The sequence below is a fragment of the Alternaria dauci genome, chromosome 10, assembly GCF_042100115.1.
Source record: "Alternaria dauci strain A2016 chromosome 10, whole genome shotgun sequence".
Taxonomy (NCBI): Eukaryota; Fungi; Ascomycota; class Dothideomycetes; order Pleosporales; family Pleosporaceae; genus Alternaria; species Alternaria dauci.
In genome coordinates, this window is record NC_091281.1 from 1,245,146 (window position 1) to 1,261,970 (window position 16,825).

General features: G+C 52.4%; 7 protein-coding genes across 7 annotated transcripts; 4 read left to right on the forward strand and 3 right to left on the reverse strand.

Annotated features, from left to right (window-relative positions):
* Positions 1-838: 838 nt before the first annotated feature.
* ACET3X_009824 (uncharacterized protein) lies at positions 839-2,484 on the reverse strand. Its single transcript, XM_069455982.1, has 4 exons — positions 2,031-2,484; positions 1,489-1,973; positions 1,061-1,434; positions 839-1,008 (listed from the first exon to the last, which is right to left on the reverse strand). Exons 1-4 carry the CDS (start codon positions 2,358-2,360, stop codon positions 866-868), a joined length of 1,332 nt encoding a protein of 443 aa, XP_069302657.1. The 5' UTR covers positions 2,361-2,484; the 3' UTR covers positions 839-865.
* A 470-nt stretch (positions 2,485-2,954) lies between these two features.
* Positions 2,955-5,612, reverse strand: ACET3X_009825 (uncharacterized protein). Its single transcript, XM_069455983.1, has 2 exons — positions 3,377-5,612; positions 2,955-3,321 (listed from the first exon to the last, which is right to left on the reverse strand). The coding sequence occupies exons 1-2, from the start codon at positions 5,585-5,587 to the stop codon at positions 3,187-3,189; spliced, it is 2,346 nt and encodes a 781-aa protein (XP_069302658.1). The 5' UTR covers positions 5,588-5,612; the 3' UTR covers positions 2,955-3,186.
* A 168-nt stretch (positions 5,613-5,780) lies between these two features.
* On the forward strand, positions 5,781-7,664 carry ACET3X_009826 (uncharacterized protein; the record flags this gene model as incomplete). Its single annotated transcript, XM_069455984.1, has 4 exons — positions 5,781-5,970; positions 6,030-6,296; positions 6,345-7,455; positions 7,508-7,664. The coding sequence occupies 4 exons, from the start codon at positions 5,781-5,783 to the stop codon at positions 7,662-7,664; spliced, it is 1,725 nt and encodes a 574-aa protein (XP_069302659.1).
* Positions 7,665-8,046: 382 nt separating this feature from the next.
* ACET3X_009827 (uncharacterized protein) lies at positions 8,047-9,291 on the forward strand. Its single transcript, XM_069455985.1, has 4 exons — positions 8,047-8,308; positions 8,358-8,474; positions 8,622-9,140; positions 9,189-9,291. The coding sequence occupies exons 1-4, from the start codon at positions 8,246-8,248 to the stop codon at positions 9,264-9,266; spliced, it is 777 nt and encodes a 258-aa protein (XP_069302660.1). The 5' UTR covers positions 8,047-8,245; the 3' UTR covers positions 9,267-9,291.
* Positions 9,292-9,800: 509 nt separating this feature from the next.
* On the forward strand, positions 9,801-11,454 carry ACET3X_009828 (uncharacterized protein; the record flags this gene model as incomplete). The annotated part of the gene is made up of 5 exons (XM_069455986.1): positions 9,801-9,909; positions 10,005-10,088; positions 10,149-10,569; positions 10,622-11,380; positions 11,435-11,454. Exons 2-5 carry the CDS (start codon positions 10,023-10,025, stop codon positions 11,452-11,454), a joined length of 1,266 nt encoding a protein of 421 aa, XP_069302661.1. The 5' UTR covers positions 9,801-9,909; positions 10,005-10,022.
* Positions 11,455-11,516: 62 nt separating this feature from the next.
* ACET3X_009829 (uncharacterized protein) lies at positions 11,517-12,331 on the reverse strand. The gene is made up of 3 exons (XM_069455988.1): positions 11,902-12,331; positions 11,744-11,846; positions 11,517-11,694 (listed from the first exon to the last, which is right to left on the reverse strand). Exons 1-3 carry the CDS (start codon positions 12,044-12,046, stop codon positions 11,667-11,669), a joined length of 276 nt encoding a protein of 91 aa, XP_069302662.1. The 5' UTR covers positions 12,047-12,331; the 3' UTR covers positions 11,517-11,666.
* Positions 12,332-12,629: 298 nt separating this feature from the next.
* On the forward strand, positions 12,630-15,316 carry ACET3X_009830 (uncharacterized protein; the record flags this gene model as incomplete). Its single annotated transcript, XM_069455989.1, has 7 exons — positions 12,630-12,711; positions 12,760-12,777; positions 12,840-12,916; positions 12,975-13,041; positions 13,100-15,053; positions 15,106-15,143; positions 15,249-15,316. The coding sequence occupies 7 exons, from the start codon at positions 12,630-12,632 to the stop codon at positions 15,314-15,316; spliced, it is 2,304 nt and encodes a 767-aa protein (XP_069302663.1).
* Between the last annotated feature and the right edge of the window lie 1,509 nt (positions 15,317-16,825).

Here is a 16,825-nt window from a genome sequence, read left to right on the forward strand (position 1 = left end):
AGATTGTCCCTAGACGCTCGGCAACCTCATGCACCTCCCGCACATTTTTTTTCCTCTGCATCAGCGATCGTGATCGAGCGTCTGCGGCCGCAGTCCGTCCCTACCCGCCGGTACCTGAGAGGGCCCCCCCGGATGACTCAGATATCTGGGGCATTGCACCGCTCATCTCTTCTGTAACACTGACATATGGCAAGGGCTATGTCAAGTCTTGGATTTGCCTGTCTAGAGCAACCGTTTTAGCGGTTCCACGCAACCCGATCTGCAGGGAAAATGGCCGTTGCACGACGCGGTCTGGCCCTTGATCGCCCTCCGATGATTGAGGCTCAAAGTCACCTGCATGTTCCCAAGAGTACTGCCTGTGTCATCGATGCAGAGTCCGAGATTATGATTATCATCCGGCGACTCGTAGTACGCTGTATAGCATGCATATGGGGCTTACGACCGAAAACAGCCATAGCTGACGATTCGCAAGGACAAGGGACCCAGACACCCGGGGAACTTGGTGCTCACACTCAAACTCCGCCTTGGTGTATACTCATCATTTCAGGGGCTGACATGTGGTGAACCTCGTACGAGCCTTCGGTCGTTGGTGCGGACACGGATATTTTTCCGTCCGAACACCTGGAATAGCGCATCTTCATGCAGTCGGAGAGACTATGCAACGCCCTGTTACTAAACCTGCGGGACACTCACCATAGAACAAGCTCTACGCTCCACTTTTTGAATCTGGGGTGAGAAGATTCTCTAGGTCGGCGCATCATCGGTGCTACGCTTGGTGAAGTGGCTGCATGTATCGAGTCCAAGTTCGTATGCATGTACGCAATCTTTGAACGGTAAGGTGCATTGTTGGGAATATGGACTATCTCTACAGCTTCGAAGAACCCTTGGGTCCCTCCATTGCCTTGGTCTTGTTCTTGAAATTCTTCACAAGCTGCCTCACCCCCAAGTCCAGCATCACGTCTTCTGATCCGCCCGGTATCCGTACACCTGGTACTTCACGGTAGATCTCTGTAAGCATGTTAGCTGCTGGTAATGATGCCTGAGCAGTTGGTATACTTACTCTCAATCAATTCTCCCTGCCCACTTTTTGTGTATCCACTTCCGCCAAACAGCAGTTGTGCCGTTTGTGCGCACTCATTCAGTACAATACCACTTTGTGCCTTGACCATAGCGGTCAATCCACCCAATTCTATATCTGCGGATGCCTTTGGTAGATGTACCATCTGGTAGACAAACTGCTCGACCCAGGCCCATTGAGACTCCAAAAGAGCGCCGGCTTTCGCCAGGCGGTGGCGTACGACGGGTTGATCGATGAGCGGTTTTCCAAAGGCTTCGCGTTTAAGAACGTACTCCATAGCGGCTGATAGGGCGACACGCGCTTGACGGGTTGCGCCAATGGCAATCGTGAGCCGTTCGTGGTTGAAGTTTGTCATGCTGTGAGGTTCAAGATTAGCAGGCAATATCTCTTGAGGCTTAGAACATTCCTACATGTACTTCATGCCCATTCCCTCCTCTCCAATAAGATTCTCGACTGGTACTTTGACATCGTCCAGTTCGATGAAAGTTGTGCCTGCACTGACTTGACCTCCAACCTTCAGGCGACGCATGTTGACTCCTGGGTATCCCTTCAAAGGCACAACTAACATAGACAGACCTGTTGGTCCTGGCCCGCCGGTTCTTACAGCCATAGCGGAATAGTCTGACCATATTCCGTTGGTGATCCACTTCTTGGTTCCGTTGACGATATAATGTTTTCCGTCAGCTGACTTCGTAGCCGTCGTTGTGATGTTCGCGACGTCTGATCCGGCTTCAGGTTCGGTGATGGCAATGCAGGTTCGCTTCTTGCCAGTAAGGAGTTCCGGGAGGAAGCGCTCTTGTAGCTGCTTGTTGCCGAATTTGATGATGGGCGGCACACCGAAGGCCATGCCTGTTGTGAGAGACCCAGAGGGTCCTGCAAGTCCAGTTCGGGCCATCTGATGAATCGTCAGTTACGCCTGAACGAGGTGTTGGCGGAGTCAAAGTCTCCATACCTCATCCGAGTAGATCATGGTATGGATGTAATCCCATTCCTCAACCTTCACTACACCAAGGATGTCATGGATACCCAGCTTCTTCAACCACTCCACTGGGAGAGGAGCTGGCAGCGTAGGTAGTAGCATGCCTGCTTTCGCGAAGTTCTCGAAGACATGCTCAGGGACAGTTTCCTGTGTGTCCCATTCCATAGCCTTCTCGAGCAAGTGCTTGTCCACAAACTCGCGACACGCTTTCTGCCATCTTAGATGCGTCTCCTTGTAGTATGGGGATGGTAAGCCGACAATGTAGGACGGTTCGGAAAACGGGACGAAAGCAGTGGATGACATGTTGGAACGGGTGGATGGACCGAACTGGGATCGAGTGGGAAGTTGGAGCGACTGAGCTCTGCTGTGCGTAGGCTACATGATGCAGGTGATGTTGTGCGCAATATTATACACGGCGTTGATAACGCCAAAGGAGGAGAAAGTGGAGTCTGGGGTAGCTTCATATGAGCCGAGGTTGGCCAGAATTACACGCTTGTGTCATGTCATGTACCGACGACTTAGTGCGGCGCAAAGCCGCGTTGCCTGGGCTAACAATTGCAAACATTTACAATCAGAGACAAGAAACGTACTATGAAATTACCTGTCGTGCGCTGTATCAGCATTCTAGCAAGGTAGAGAGCATTTTGATACCTAGGTACGGCTTACGCGTCACGCAAAAAGACGTGCGCCTTCAGACGAACACCACAATTACTTTGGTTCTTGCTGGAGAGCATTGGACCCTATTCCGATCCCGGTGATGGGTCGCATGATCCATTGATTGGACCTTGATATGAAATACTCGAATGCCATGTCAATGGAATGACTTATGTTTTCACCATCAAACAAGGTTCACATTGTTCGCATCATCACCGATGTGAAGTTCATTATAGTTTCAAACATCGTAGAAAATGTTCGTATTCTGGTACTTTTTCGGTAGGCACTGTCTACGAGGAGACTATGATACATATCGTCGAGCTAGGGCCGCAGCGGCAACGCAACCGGGGATTCACATGTTGCAGAGAAAGAAAGTACCGCAACTTACTTACAAGTAGTTCCAGTACTAGACTGCTTCAGGCCGATGGATGAACATGTGCTGTGTCCTACGAGAGCGGTGTACGAGGGAAAACTCCTAGTCTTCCTCGATTTCACCCTCCTCGCTTCCACTGCGGATGGCGCGTTCTTCATCCTCCTTCTTGACGGCGGCGGAATCGGGGACGGGAGTCTTCGACTTACGGTCGGCGGCGCGTGGTGAGTAGCGGGCACGCTGTGACAAAGTCAGTGTCGTACTAGAAATATGTGCGGGGCTTAGTCTTGCGTACCTTGGTCTCGCGATCACGCTTAGAAGAGCTCTCGTCGCTTTCCCGACGGCGTCGAGTCGACGAGGTGCGACCACCGCTGTCGCCGTAATCCAGCAGACTAACGGTGGCCTCGCGAGGGTCGGCCCTGCTAACGTAGGATCGCTCGCGCTCGACTTCTCGCTCGCGACGCTCAAGTCCGTAATGGTCACCACCGGGGCTGCGACGAGGACGCTCGTAGCGATCGTCATCTCTGCGCTCACGGCGTCGGGGAGGAGATAAGCCTGTGCTATCGTTGTTCCTGTAGCGCGCCTCCCTGTCCTGTACCGCACGACGGCGCTCTGCAGCGTACGTATCATGTTCAGGTGAGCGAGTTCGCGTACGATGACGACGATGAGAATCAGAATGCCCATTGCGATACTCACGATCTCGGTCGCGCCTGTCCCTATCACGGTCACGATCATCGCGCCTGCTCCGGTCCCTGCGATCACTCTCTTTCTCCTTCAAGCGGGACATGAACTTGTCGAAAGCCGACTCGCGGAGGGTATCTGATTTCAGTGCGCGATACTCGTCTGTCTTTTCAACGCGGGGACGTACCACTTCCCAGGTGTCTGATAGCGACACTGGTGGATCAAGACGCTTGATCACCGACCGAAGTTTGTCCACAGCTGAGCGCTCGTTGTATTCTTCGTCTCGACGTTCTTCCTCCTCACGCTTCTTGACCTTGGCAAGGACGTAGTTGTAGATGCTATGCATGGACTGTTCGTCAATATCAGCAGTGCGAGGCTCTTTGCGCATAATGTCAAGGAACTCTTCCACGGGGGTCGCTGTGGTAACCTCGAAGCGTTGTTGCTCCAGCACGTCAAGCGCTCTTCGGCGCAGGGTGCGGAACTTGCCCTCTTCTTCCTCCAGAGCATCGCGGAACAGATCAAGTGGCGATGATCCGCTCTGCCCAAGCATAGCCGTGTAGCGCGGGTCGTCTTGAATGGCGCCGTGAATGTCCTTCCATTTGGTACCGGCGCGGAGCAAACCACTTTTCCTTAGATCGTCGAGCAGCTCGAGGAATGCATCGCGGTTCTTGCGCTCAGCACGGTGCTTCTTGCGTCGCTCGGCTTGAACTTTGTCGTTGTGTTCGCGCTGGAGCTGCCTAATGTGCTTCTCAAATTGGTTCAGGACATCCATCCGAGTCAGAGTTTCGAACTTGTCGCTGTTGAACTCGTGGTTCTGCTCCAGCTTCTCCTCAGCTGCCTGCCAGCGCGTAAACGGCTCCAAATCCAAGCCCTGCAGTAGACCCATGACTTGGTCGAGAGCAGATCGCCTGCTCTCCGCCTCTTCCTCCTCGTGTGCCTTCTTCAAGGAGATGATGTATTCCTCGAACAGAGCCCTGCGCTCGGCATCGTCCTTGGCAGAGCGGAAGATAGTTTCCTCTTCGATGATGGGCAGAGCAGTCTTCCAGCGCGTGTAGTACTTGATCTCGGGGTGCGAGCGCAACATTGCGGTAAAGTCGGACCGTAGCTTGGCCTGACGGTCCTGCTCCTTGTGCTTCTCCTGGGCGCGCAAGTCTTCACAGTACTTCCTGAAGGCCTCTTCGCGCTTCTCTGGCTCGGGTATGGCGCGCCAGTTGGGGTCGTGGATACCGGCGCGCACAGCTTGCAGCCACGTCCAGTCGGGCTGCACTTTCATCTGCTTGAGCACCTTCATGAATGCAGCCTCGGCATCTTGCGGGGTTGAGAACTGGAGGTGCTCGGTTCCCGTTGTAAAGCTGATGTTGGGCCGGTCGCCGCCGAAGCCAGACTCGCGATCATCGCGGCGGTCACGGTCACGGTCGCGGTCGTCACGGCGATCGTGTCGGTCGGGGCGGTACTCGTCGCGTTCGCGCCTGTTGTCGTATGCAGGTGCGCCCAAGGCTGGCCCGGCTGGCCATCCGGCAGGACCTGAAGGGGGAGGGCGCTGATTCTGCTGGTTCTGGTGGTACTCGTCGATCTTCTTCTGGACCGGCTCGGGTATTTCCCAAGTCGTCTCTGTCGTGCCAATCTTGACATAGTACCGTCTGCCGTTTGACATGTGTGCCGCCCAGCCAGTACCAGGGAGTGCGCGCTCTACATCGTCCTTGAGCTCGTCCGGCTTCTCCCATGTTGTCTGCTGGGTAAGCCTGTTGTAGTAGTACTCCCTGCCATCTGCGGCTTTCGCGCTGGACCAGACGGGAGCTGGGGGTGCGAATGGGGGGCCGTTCATTGCGACGGTGGCTGGAGACGGCGCGTGGTTGATGGGTAGGCTGATGAAGCTCGCATGCAGAGAAGGTATGGAACTTCTTGGTGCACGGACCCATGGACTACCAGTAGCGCGAAAGCCGGACCCCTAGCTTCAGGCACCCCCATTCACGTGCACTTTCGCCTTCACGTCCACTCCGACAATCTTGCGGGCAGTCATGGCAGAGGCTGAGGAAGCGTCACCCCGTAGGAGTCTCGAGTTTGCCGAGAGCTCAACATTGGAAGTCGTTGTGCCTGCAAGTTCCGACATCGATATCAAGAACGAGATCGACTCGTGGGATGGTGCAGCACCAGATGACAATGGTTCCATATTACCCTTCTTAGCCCAACGACATGTGCTGCTCCTCGGTACGTCTCAGCCAAACCAACAAGACTGACATGTCTCTTACTCATGCACAGGCTTTTAGATGAACTCCTAGCTGTATATGTTGTTTTCCAAACACCACTGTTAGAAGAAGCGACCTTGAAGTCATATCTCGCGAGACTGGTCATTAGCGTGGAAGCCTTCGCCTTCAGCACGGTACCTCCATCTGATCAAGATACGAAAGCTACGCCTCCCAAGGAAGTCATCTTCTCTGGTACCATCAACCACACAGACGAACCTACTGTTATAAACCATGGGGAGGGAGACAGTGCGCATACTTATGTTGTCTGGAAGATGGATGTCTTCATAGGTAAGCAAACCAATCTAGTTCTTCTCCACCATGTCTGAAATAGAGCAGCTCGTCCTCAGGGCAGATATCATAAGCCCGTAGTCTACTTCCAACCCACAGCTTCCTTCAAACCTACAGAAAAACCTCAGAAAGACGCATCCGAGGATGAATATCTCCCGAGCCGTATGCCTACGCCTCTGAATCTGCTTCAGGCCTTTGAGAGTGATCCTGCTCTTGTTGGTATTCATCCACGGCTTTCGGCAATGCGTATCAGCAAAGTCACACCGAGCGCTCCTGCTGCAAGAGAAATGGCTCGACCGATTCGAAACGGCCAAAGACCCTTGTTCCGTGTGCTTCCACCATTGATATGGAGGATGAGGTATTCGAGGGTCCAGGCATCGTTGAGTGACTTGTCATTGATGGCCTCTTTGGACCTGGAAGTTGCTCAGTTCGCTACTTACGATGTTAGAATCAAAAAAGTCAGCTTGGCCCTGCATGGAGGCAAGGTCAAAGAGTTGCACGACCAACTCGATACTACAACGAGTCACAAGCCTGGTGACCAACTGACGTTTCTGTACAAGATCTGGCCTGATTTGGGCACTGACAGGACACCAGCACTCGGGAGCAAGGGTCATTACTTGACACTGAATGTTGAGGCCAATGTCACAATGTCTGATCAATGTCATCCGGATATCGCCATCGAATGGAAGACGCCCATTGACTTTGCGTCCGAACAGATGCTCAGTTTGACCAAGGCCATTCACCGGCAGAGTACCTCTACAATACAGAGTGCAAACCCAGTCAACCCTGACGCTCTTATCACCCGAGATGCTCAAGATCAGCCCGAACAGGATGCTTCGAAAAATGACGTTAATGTTACCCTGACAGTATCCGGGCCGCACAGTGTCCAGGTTGGCGAGATCTTCACATGGGATGTGTTCATTGTCAACCGATCCGATAAAACACGGAGATTAGCTGTTCTCGTTATCGCGAAGAGGTCTCACGACGTGGCGAGGCACAAATCACATCCGTCGACATCCTCTGTAGGTGGACCTCGAGCGGAGAGAAAAGAGCTTCTCGGTACAGCAGTAGTCGACGAGAACGTTGTGTACGCAAAGCAAAAGAGTGGGAGGACAGAGCCAGCGGAGTTGATTTGCTTGACAACAGATATTCGTCTGGGGTGAGTTTTGGCGAGCTAGACTATCATGAAGCAGGTATGCTAACGTGTGTAGACAACTGTCGCCTGGGTCTTGCTATACAGCCGATCTCAAGTTCCTTGCACTCTCTGCAGGTGTCTTGTCTGTCGAGTCCATACGGGTCGTCGATCTGGTTACTAATGAAGCCGTTGATATTCGTGAACTACCGAGTATTGTCGCTGTGGCTTCGTAGGATCGGGTCAAACTGTAACTGAAACTAGCATTCGGTCGTTGAGATACGCAATGAATATAATATCCTACTACCAGTCTTTGTGTTATGCGGATGCTCGCGGCTATTTGACCATGCTGCGGCGCCAAGAATCAGTATCGCACTCAGTAGGCACCCCGCTTGCCAAAGTACAAGTGCTGCCATCGAGCATGATCAGCATGAAAGCGTAAGTTGGCTCGGGCTCGAGTCTTCGTTTCGAGCATAGCTCATGGTACGCGCCCGTAGCCGCGCGGAACTAGGCTGATGCCAGCTGATGTCTGAAACCCGTCATTGGCCCGTGAAACTCTCGCCACGGTTCCCAGCACCTCCGCATTTGAACCCTTGGTGACGACTGCGCCTGCGCCTGCTCCTGTGACACTTTGTACAGACTGTTCTCTTAATCACGATAGCATTCCCGCCTGCTCCCAGCCCTTATCGCGCATTAGAGCCTCAAAAGATAGGACCATCTATAGCCGCACACGGACCTCGCGGCTACGTTTCATCAACGTCATCGCGATCTTCGAGCAACGCTACACCTAGAGCTTTTCACAGGACCCATACTAAACATGAACAGCACCAGACACAGACTGCTCTACCAGCTGAACAGTCGCTGGATTTACGGCAAGCTTGTGAGCTCCTTGTCCTGATGCTCTTTGATGGCCGACTAATTATTACCAGCCCCTGCTGCACTCCATAGTATTTCTTCTACAGATGGCTGCAGTCAGTTTGCTTACGCGCAAGTACAACCAGTATTATGCGGCGCGACCAGTTTTGACCACAATGATCACCAACGCCGTACGTGCTACCCCCTTTACATGAGCACAATACCATGGCTGTCGCGAGCCGTTGTCGCGCCGCCACCGCATCCAACGTTGCGACGTCTGCGTCGGACCCGACGTATCTTTATACATGACAAGACAGCAAGGCTAACGCCAAATGCAGGTGTTGGGTGGTATCGCAGACACAGTAGCCCAGACGCTGACTGCTGTGCGGGAGCGCGCAGTGCGCAAGAAGGGCGGACCGGGCAAAGATGACTTTTTGGCCATTGAGATTCACGAACTCGACCGACGGAACCCGTTCAACGACAACGATCTCATCCCCGATTCGAAGCTGCTCCCACCGCCTTTCGACTTTGAGCGGACCACGAGATTCATGTCGTACGGTTTCCTCATGTCGCCCATCCAGCACAGGTGGTTTGGCTTCTTGTCAAGGACATTCCCGGTTTCAAAGACTGCGGCTTGGTTGCCTGCACTGAAGCGCGTAGCTTTCGATCAGTTTTTGTTCGCTCCAGCTGGTCTGGCTGCCTTCTTCACATTCATGACAGTTGCCGAGGGTGGTGGCAAGCGTGCTGTGCAGCGCAAGTTCCAGGATGTCTATGTACCTGCGCTTCAAGCCAACTACATGGTCTGGCCGGCTGTACAGCTTATCAATTTCCGCATCATGCCTATTCAGTTCCAGATTGTAAGCAATCCACTCTATGTCACAAGGATCGCGACTAACATACTCCAGCCGTTCGTATCAACCGTCGGTATAGCTTGGACAGCTTACCTTTCCCTGACCAACTCCGCCGATGACGCCGCTGCTTAAGGCCGTCCGATGATGCGAACAAACTCCCATGTATAAATATCGTGCGTACACACCGAGTCAGGTCAGGTCAGGTCATAAATGTATCGGGTGATTCCCCTTGAGTTTTTTGCGTGTTAGCATGTTTGGTTGCGCATTTGCACGGCGTCAGGGTAGTAGACTTTTGATGCGGATCAATGTCGTTTATGTACAGCCTCGAATTTGATCAGAAGCAAAGTGCTATCTTTGTACGTAAACGTCGCTTACCTTGCACATGTTCAATGGAGGCATCTCAGCGTATCTCTCAATAAGAGATCTGCTCCAAGAGACGTAGAGACGTCGGAAGATCCGTGTAGCTACCTACCCCAACGCGACTGAGGACTCTCGGCCGCGGGAAGACAAGGACCTCGGCCACCCACTTTGTGAAGCGCCAGGACGCGTGGGCAGCAAAAAGAGTTTTGTATCAGCTAATTTCGTTAGTCCGGTCACGTCAGCTTGCTTTTTTGTGGTTCGATAAGGAGCGGGAGCAAGAAGCTTTGCATGCAGCTGGGAGGAACCTGTGGATTGATCCCGCTACACCCCACCAAGCCTGCCCATGACGATCTGAAGCTCGACAACAAACATTGAAACCACCCACGCTTCATCTTCTCTCCTCCAACATCTTGACGTAAGTGCACCTTTACCTGAGATATATAACTGGCATTCGCATGCTCCCGCACACCGGTCTGCATTCATAGCTTCTTCAGACTCACCCCATCACAGTACTACCATACGCCCACCATGTCTCTCTCCAACAAGCTGTCAATCGCCGACGTCGACCTCAAGGGCAAGCGTGTCCTTATCCGAGTATGTAAACCTCCAATGCTCTGTATCATACGCAAAACGCGAATCTAATTGCTTGATCAGGTCGATTTCAATGTACCCCTAGACAGCGACAAGAAGATCACCAACAACCAACGCATCGTCGGCGCCCTTCCGACAATCAAGCACGCAATTGAAAATGGCGCAAAGGCCGTCATCCTCATGTCACATCTTGGTCGCCCAGACGGAAAGCCAAACGCCGAGTACAGTCTCAAGCCGGTTGTTCCCGAACTCGAGAAGCTGCTCGGCAAGAGCGTGACTTTCACAGACGACTGCGTCGGCAAGTCGGTCGAGGACACTGTCAACGGGGCCAAGGACGGTCAGGTCATCCTCCTGGAGAACCTGCGCTTCCACGCAGAGGAGGAGGGCAGCTACAAGGACGACGAGGGCAAGAAGCAAAAGGTTGACAAGAGCAAAGTCGAGGAGTTCAGGAAGGGCCTGACTGCTCTGGGTGACATTTACATCAGTGAGTGGCTCTATGACGTGGTTGGTAGATGTACAAGACTGACAAGATACAGACGATGCGTTCGGCACTGCCCACCGCGCACATAGCTCCATGGTCGGTGTCGACCTCCCACAAAAGGCCTCTGGCTTCCTCGTCAAGAAGGAGCTCGACTACTTTGCACAAGCGCTCGAGGAGCCCAAGCGACCCTTCCTTGCCATCCTCGGTGGCGCCAAGGTCTCCGACAAGATCCAGCTGATTGACAACCTGCTCGGAAAGGTCAACAGCCTCATCATCTGCGGAGGCATGTCATTCACCTTCAAGAAGACGCTCGAGGGCGTCAACATCGGTAACAGCTTGTTCGACGAGGCTGGCAGCAAGACTGTCAAGGACCTTGTTGAGAAAGCGAAGAAGAACAACGTCAAGATTGTTTTGCCCGTTGACTACATCACCGCCGACAAGTTCGACAAGGACGCTAACACTGGGTACGCCGAGGACAAGGACGGTATCCCAGACGGCTGGATGGGTCTCGACTGCGGAGACAAGTCAATCAAGCTGTACAAGGAGGCCATTGACGAGGCGCAGACCATCCTCTGGAACGGTCCCGCCGGTGTGTTCGAGTTCGACAAGTTTGCCAAGGGCACCAAGGCGACACTCGATGCTGCGGTTGATGCTGCACAGAGCGGCAAGATTGTTATCATTGGCGGTGGTGACACAGCCACTGTCGCTGCCAAGTACGGTGTAGAAGACAAGCTGTCTCACGTCTCGACCGGTGGTGGTGCGTCGCTCGAACTGCTCGAGGGCAAGGACCTGCCCGGTGTTTCCGCCCTGTCAAGTAAGTAAAGCAGTCACTCAAAAAGAAGTGGACGGTGGCTCAAAATCAGGGAAGGTACATCTCCGAAGTTATGATTGTGTGTAGCTATAGCTCTTTTTGGTTCAATATAGAGATACCGCATCTCTACCTTGTGCCCTATGGATGTCATGTTTTGAGTGCCTTGATGGGGTCACCTGTCCAGTCATGCAAGTATTGCGAGCGCATCAGGCTCTCGTTCGTTGATAAGGTCGTCGTTTCTTCTCGTGTCGAATCGCTTCTCATTTGTGTCGACCATGCGAGGTACCGCTCATTTGCCCAGCTTCTTAAGCTCCTCCCTACGAAAGGTTAGCCCTAGCTATCCATGATACAGGGAACTTCTCTTACCTCAGCTGAACCGCAAAGTCGTCGTTTGTGTCATCGTCATCCCAGCTCTCTTCCCAAAGATGTGTATTACCGTTGGGGATCTGTGTCTCTTCCTCGGTCCAGTCTGTAAGCTTATCAGTATGGTGCACATCCCCTTTGGCCACACACACACAACATACCCTCTACTGGGAAGTCCTCAAACTCGTCGTCTTCCTCTAGTTGTGTTGCGGGCTTCTTCTCGGGCGCCAGTGGCTGCTCGCCGTTCTTGGAGTCGTTGACTACGGCCTTCTTCATGTCGTTGCTGCCTTGTGCTGAGCCGGACATTGTGACGGGTGTGGAGATACGCTCGGAAACGTGTTGTGGAATCGTTCGGATGGGCTAGTGGGAGATGACGCGATGTTGTGACTTGGGGAGCTTTGCTTTGTGATGCGACTCCAACAACGGAGCCGGCGGCGATTGTCCGCAGGGCTTAGCGCGACATCACGTGGCACTCATGGAAACTGGGTTCGCGGGGTACCGTCGCTCACATGTAGCTGCTTGGCCCCGAGAAAGTTCCATGGGGTGCATTTACATGTTTCGCTTTCATCGTCGTATACCGTATTTAGGCGTTGCAACGCGCGGCGGAGTGGACTGTAGAATAAGCTCCGGTCGATGAACATGACGTACTCGTACTTTAGCTCCGAGTCGCCGGACGAAGCTGTAAGCACATCCCGTCTGGTTGGCTTTAGTAGGTTTCTAGACACGCGCTCAGCTTCTTAGCTGGCGTATCCGCTCTGCACAGTCGTTTGAATATACCGCTTCTTTTCCTTCTATCCTTCTTGCCACCCTCTTTCTCTCCTCACTTGATTCTTCTGGCGAATTCTGCCCCACCGCCAGTTCCCAGCCGTGCGGGAAATATCTATACAGCATGTTCAAAGTCGGCGGTTGGCTCAAGGGCCATACCCCCGGACATACGAAGAGCTTGGATTCTCTAAGTGAAATTGCACAGAGTGAGTCTTGTTACATACGCAGTGCAGCCAAGTACTAATGCAACACAGTTGAGGATGCCATGAGCGGTACGACTTCCAACCCAGCCAAATACGGTGGCGCGAATGAGACTAATCTCACGCGAGCATAGCCGTCACATACATCATGGCCGATGACATCGAAAACGCCGAAGCACACCTCAACAAAGGCAGTTCGCCATTCCACCAGGTACATTCCTATTCCAGCCCACGGGCCTATACTTTGGTTCCAGTCTCATACTATGCAGCTTGGGTCGGGAGTGTGTGTTTTCATGCGGGCAACGTTGGGCTTTGAGCCAGAAATCGTACGCGAAGGTCTGAACATGTCCTCAACATAGCATCCCAGATTTCGACTGACTGGTGCCGTCTGCAGCTGCCAATGCCTTGTCTCTGGCAGAGAACTCGGCTTACGAACGTCAACGCCAAGTTAGCAAAGACCCGAATGCATACAAGTCACCCATATACCCCCCAGGCACCGAATACGCGGTATGCCAGGCAGAGGCACAGCTCATGAGTGCCGTTGTCGGCGTGCTCAACGAGAGCTTGACAGAAGCTATCAAGAGTTTTTACAAGTTGAGGAAAGCATACCTTGCACTCGAGGCTGTTATGGAAAATGAGAAGAAATTCTTGAACCAGAGAAGCACAAGTAGTGTCAATTCGGTAGGGTCACGCGGCTCTTCGAAGGGCTCGGTTCGGTCAGACATGGCAAGCAGCGGTCTGAAAACTTCTCAGCCTCCTACTTCAGCTGGACCGTCTGCTGCAGCATCTACTTCTAGTCTGAAGCAAAGTACCACGATAACTGGACCGGCAGCGAAGAAGGCTACAGATGATGACGATGACGATTTTGACTTTGTGGATGCTGCGGAAGATAAGACAGGCGTTTCGACACCTGCGGAATACCAGGGGAACCTCAATGTTGCTGCTGATAAAGGTGCTTCAGTCGAACTAAACAGTGCTGAGAAGACGGTCGACCTCGCAGCAAGCTCGGCGCCAGGGCTTCCTGCTACGAACGAGAACCCATCAGACTCCCTACCAAACGCTATCGAATACTTTGAGCAACTTACCTTGAACGATGAGGGGGATGCTGATGCAGACATCGCGTCGTTCAGTAAACACCCGGTGGATGTCTTCGTCCTCTCCGGATCGAACTTTTGCTTCGGCATGCTGTTGCTCATTCTCTCATTCATCCCGCCGTCCTTTGCCGGTTTATTGAAAATTGTCGGCTTCAAAGGCGATCGGGAAAGGGGCATGCGTATGCTATGGCAAGCTACCAAGTTCCATAACATCCACGGTGCTATGGCCGGCGTTGTACTGATGGGATACATCAATGGGTTCACAAACTTCTGCGACATACTTCCCACCAAGGGTGAGGGAGCGTATCCAAAGGAACAGTGCCTAGCTTTGCTTCGCTACATGCGCGCAAGGTATCCTACAAGCCACCTCTGGCTACTAGAGGAGTCTCGAATGCTCGCCTCGGACAAGGAGTTGGAGAAGGCTGTCAAGTTCATGGAGGATATGGGCGAGTCGAAGCTAAAGCAGCTGGAAGCGCTTACATGGTTCGAAAGAAGTTTGAATAACATGTACATGCACGACTATGAAGCCACTGCTTTCGCTTTCGAGAAATGCATGGGGCTCAACAACTGGAGTCATGCATTGTACCACTACATCATCGCCGCCTCCAATGTCGAGCTCTACAGAAAACACAAGACAACCAACCCAACCGAGGCAAAGACGTACGGTGCAAAGGCAGAAGAATACATGAACAAGGTCATGCCAAACGTAGGAAAGAAGAAGTTCATGGCACGTCAGCTACCTTTCGACATCTTCGTCGCTCGTAAGATTCAGAAATGGGAAGCACGTGCAAAGGAGTGGAATTGCGACCTGGTAGACGCCGTAGGTGTGTCGCCACTTGAAGAGATGATCTACTTCTGGAACGGATATAAACGTATGCGGAACGACCATCTCGAAGTCTCCCTCGCCAACTTGGCTTGGAGCGAATCACCGGCTAATCCACACTGGGACAAGGAGGGTGTAGACGAAAAGTCCATCCTCAACGTCCTTCGCGCTGCTACCCTCAGAAATATGGATCAGACAGCCGAGGCTAAGAATATCCTGGAGAAAGAGGTTTTACCGGTCGATAAAGCACTTCTAACAGGCAATTTCAGGGACAACTGGACAGCGCCTTGTGCACGCTATGAGATGGCTGCTAACGTCTGGCGTGAGGCTGACGCTGATGGACATCCAGAGAATAATCCCAAGATGTTGGTTCAGTGTAAGGATTGGCTTGATGAGGTCACAAAGATGGGTGGTTTCGACTTGGATGCAAGGTACGTACTGAGTTTGTTCACTCTGCAGTTCAAAGCTAACACGTGTTTTCAGGATCGGCATGAAGATCACCACTGGAAAGGAGACGTTGCGTAAGTTTGGCGTGCAGTGTTAGAAAATAGAGACGGATAACACCTGAATAAACGGAAGGATACATAGACGGTAGGGACATCAATACACGACCCGTAACTGGTTAGTCACAACGAACATGACCATGCTCGATCCAATCGAGATTCATGGTACCCTAGTCACTGGTGTTCTGTGAAATGGCATTGGTGGAGACTAGATGTGCTACCGCAGGAACATCACCAACTTCCCCTCTTTGCACTAAGCAGGTCACTGCAACAAATCATCCCTACACAAGAGTTGTAAGGCCACCATGACCGCTATGATGAACACTTTTTCCTCTCACCTTCTCATATAGGTATCTCCTATAGCACGTCAGGTTCCATCACCCCTGCGTAAAGGACCTGGCACGGTGCTCTAGTAACATTTACCAATACTTGCTTCAGTAACCCAGACGCGTTACATACCCGTCGCGGCCCGGAATCTTGGCTACAATCAACGATTTTCCTCTTCTCCTTCCCAACAAGGCGATACAGAGGGGGAGAGTTTGCCCGGTTCAGTAGGCGGCCATGTGTCAGGGGTCAGTAGTATGCTTCCGCGGAAGCAGGGAAAACTCAAAGGTGCGGCGAAGTGCGATAAGGAGCCTGGTTTCGACGGTGGGGTAATGAATATTTCCTTTTACAGGATAATGTTCATGCTTGTGGGTGATTCGGAGTTTACGGCACATGTTAGAACGGGGTTTGGTCGTTAGGGGTGTGTGCGAGTCTAGACTCTTGCATCGAGATGGACTGGAAAGTTTCCGGAATAGGGAAATGGTAAGAGGGTGTAGATTGTAGAGAAGGGCCGACAGTATAAGCATCGATATCTTGATTTGCAAGTGTAGATTGAGGTGCTGGAGATGTGGCTTTCAACAGAAGGAGGGAAAAAGGGTCGACGCGAGTATAGTGAAGCCATACTTTTCAGCTTTACCCCTCTCTACCAAAGAAAGCAGCCGATGGAAGACAACGATATCTCACCTCTTCCCTTCTACATGTCGTGCTCTTCACAAAGTCTCTTGGTGCAGAGTTTGTGACTACAAGTCCACTCCCTTGCCTATTTGCCCCCCCCCCCCCCCCGAACCCATTCTCCCATCCAACCATCACCAATGCAATTCACCGAAGGATTCACGCAATGGGCCCGAGAAGCACCGCATTTGACCGACTAGAATCAACACTTTTGCCCGTTTCCTTCCCATTGCAGCACCAACGGGGGCGTGAAAATGCGTGTTTGTGGCGAGGCCAAGGCGTGAAACAAGGGTAAGATTGAACAAAGGGCTGGTTGTTCGGGTAGATGACCCGACTGCAAGGGGTGTCTCTGCCGATACCTTGCCGATGCCGCCGAAGCGGACAAAAACGCCACCAGGAATTCCAGGGTTTTTAAGTGGGAATAACACGGAAATGACGAATGCTTTGGGAGATGGATCAGAATAATAAGTCCGAAGAAGAGCGACTGGAATCCACGGTTTTTTAGACTTGTTTCCTCTTGGAGTAATGAATGGAGCATGCTCGGGGCTGTTATGACGTTTTGCATGGAGATAGGAATGCGATAGATGGGTAATGCTTGTACCTGACGGGTATTTTTGGGGGCCAGGATAGGGATATCGCCGTGATGAATGCCCCTGTTGAACAGCTTTGGAAGTATACGCGGATGCATGCATGCTTTGCTACGC

Coding starts and splice junctions, on each gene's coding strand:
- ACET3X_009824 (XM_069455982.1), bottom strand. CDS start 2,360: ATGTCATCCACTGCTTTCGTCCCGTTTTCCGAACCGTCCTACATTGTC. Junction 1,974..2,030: donor CCATGATCTACTCGGATGAG/GTATGGAGACTT, acceptor ACGATTCATCAG/ATGGCCCGAACTGGACTTGC. Junction 1,435..1,488: donor GGAATGGGCATGAAGTACAT/GTAGGAATGTTC, acceptor TGAACCTCACAG/CATGACAAACTTCAACCACG.
- ACET3X_009825 (XM_069455983.1), bottom strand. CDS start 5,587: ATGAACGGCCCCCCATTCGCACCCCCAGCTCCCGTCTGGTCCAGCGCG. Junction 3,322..3,376: donor AGCGTGATCGCGAGACCAAG/GTACGCAAGACT, acceptor ACTTTGTCACAG/CGTGCCCGCTACTCACCACG.
- ACET3X_009827 (XM_069455985.1), top strand. CDS start 8,246: ATGAACAGCACCAGACACAGACTGCTCTACCAGCTGAACAGTCGCTGG. Junction 8,309..8,357: donor GCTGGATTTACGGCAAGCTT/GTGAGCTCCTTG, acceptor AATTATTACCAG/CCCCTGCTGCACTCCATAGT. Junction 8,475..8,621: donor CCACAATGATCACCAACGCC/GTACGTGCTACC, acceptor CGCCAAATGCAG/GTGTTGGGTGGTATCGCAGA.
- ACET3X_009829 (XM_069455988.1), bottom strand. CDS start 12,046: ATGTCCGGCTCAGCACAAGGCAGCAACGACATGAAGAAGGCCGTAGTC. Junction 11,847..11,901: donor TGAGGACTTCCCAGTAGAGG/GTATGTTGTGTG, acceptor ATAAGCTTACAG/ACTGGACCGAGGAAGAGACA. Junction 11,695..11,743: donor GACTTTGCGGTTCAGCTGAG/GTAAGAGAAGTT, acceptor AACCTTTCGTAG/GGAGGAGCTTAAGAAGCTGG.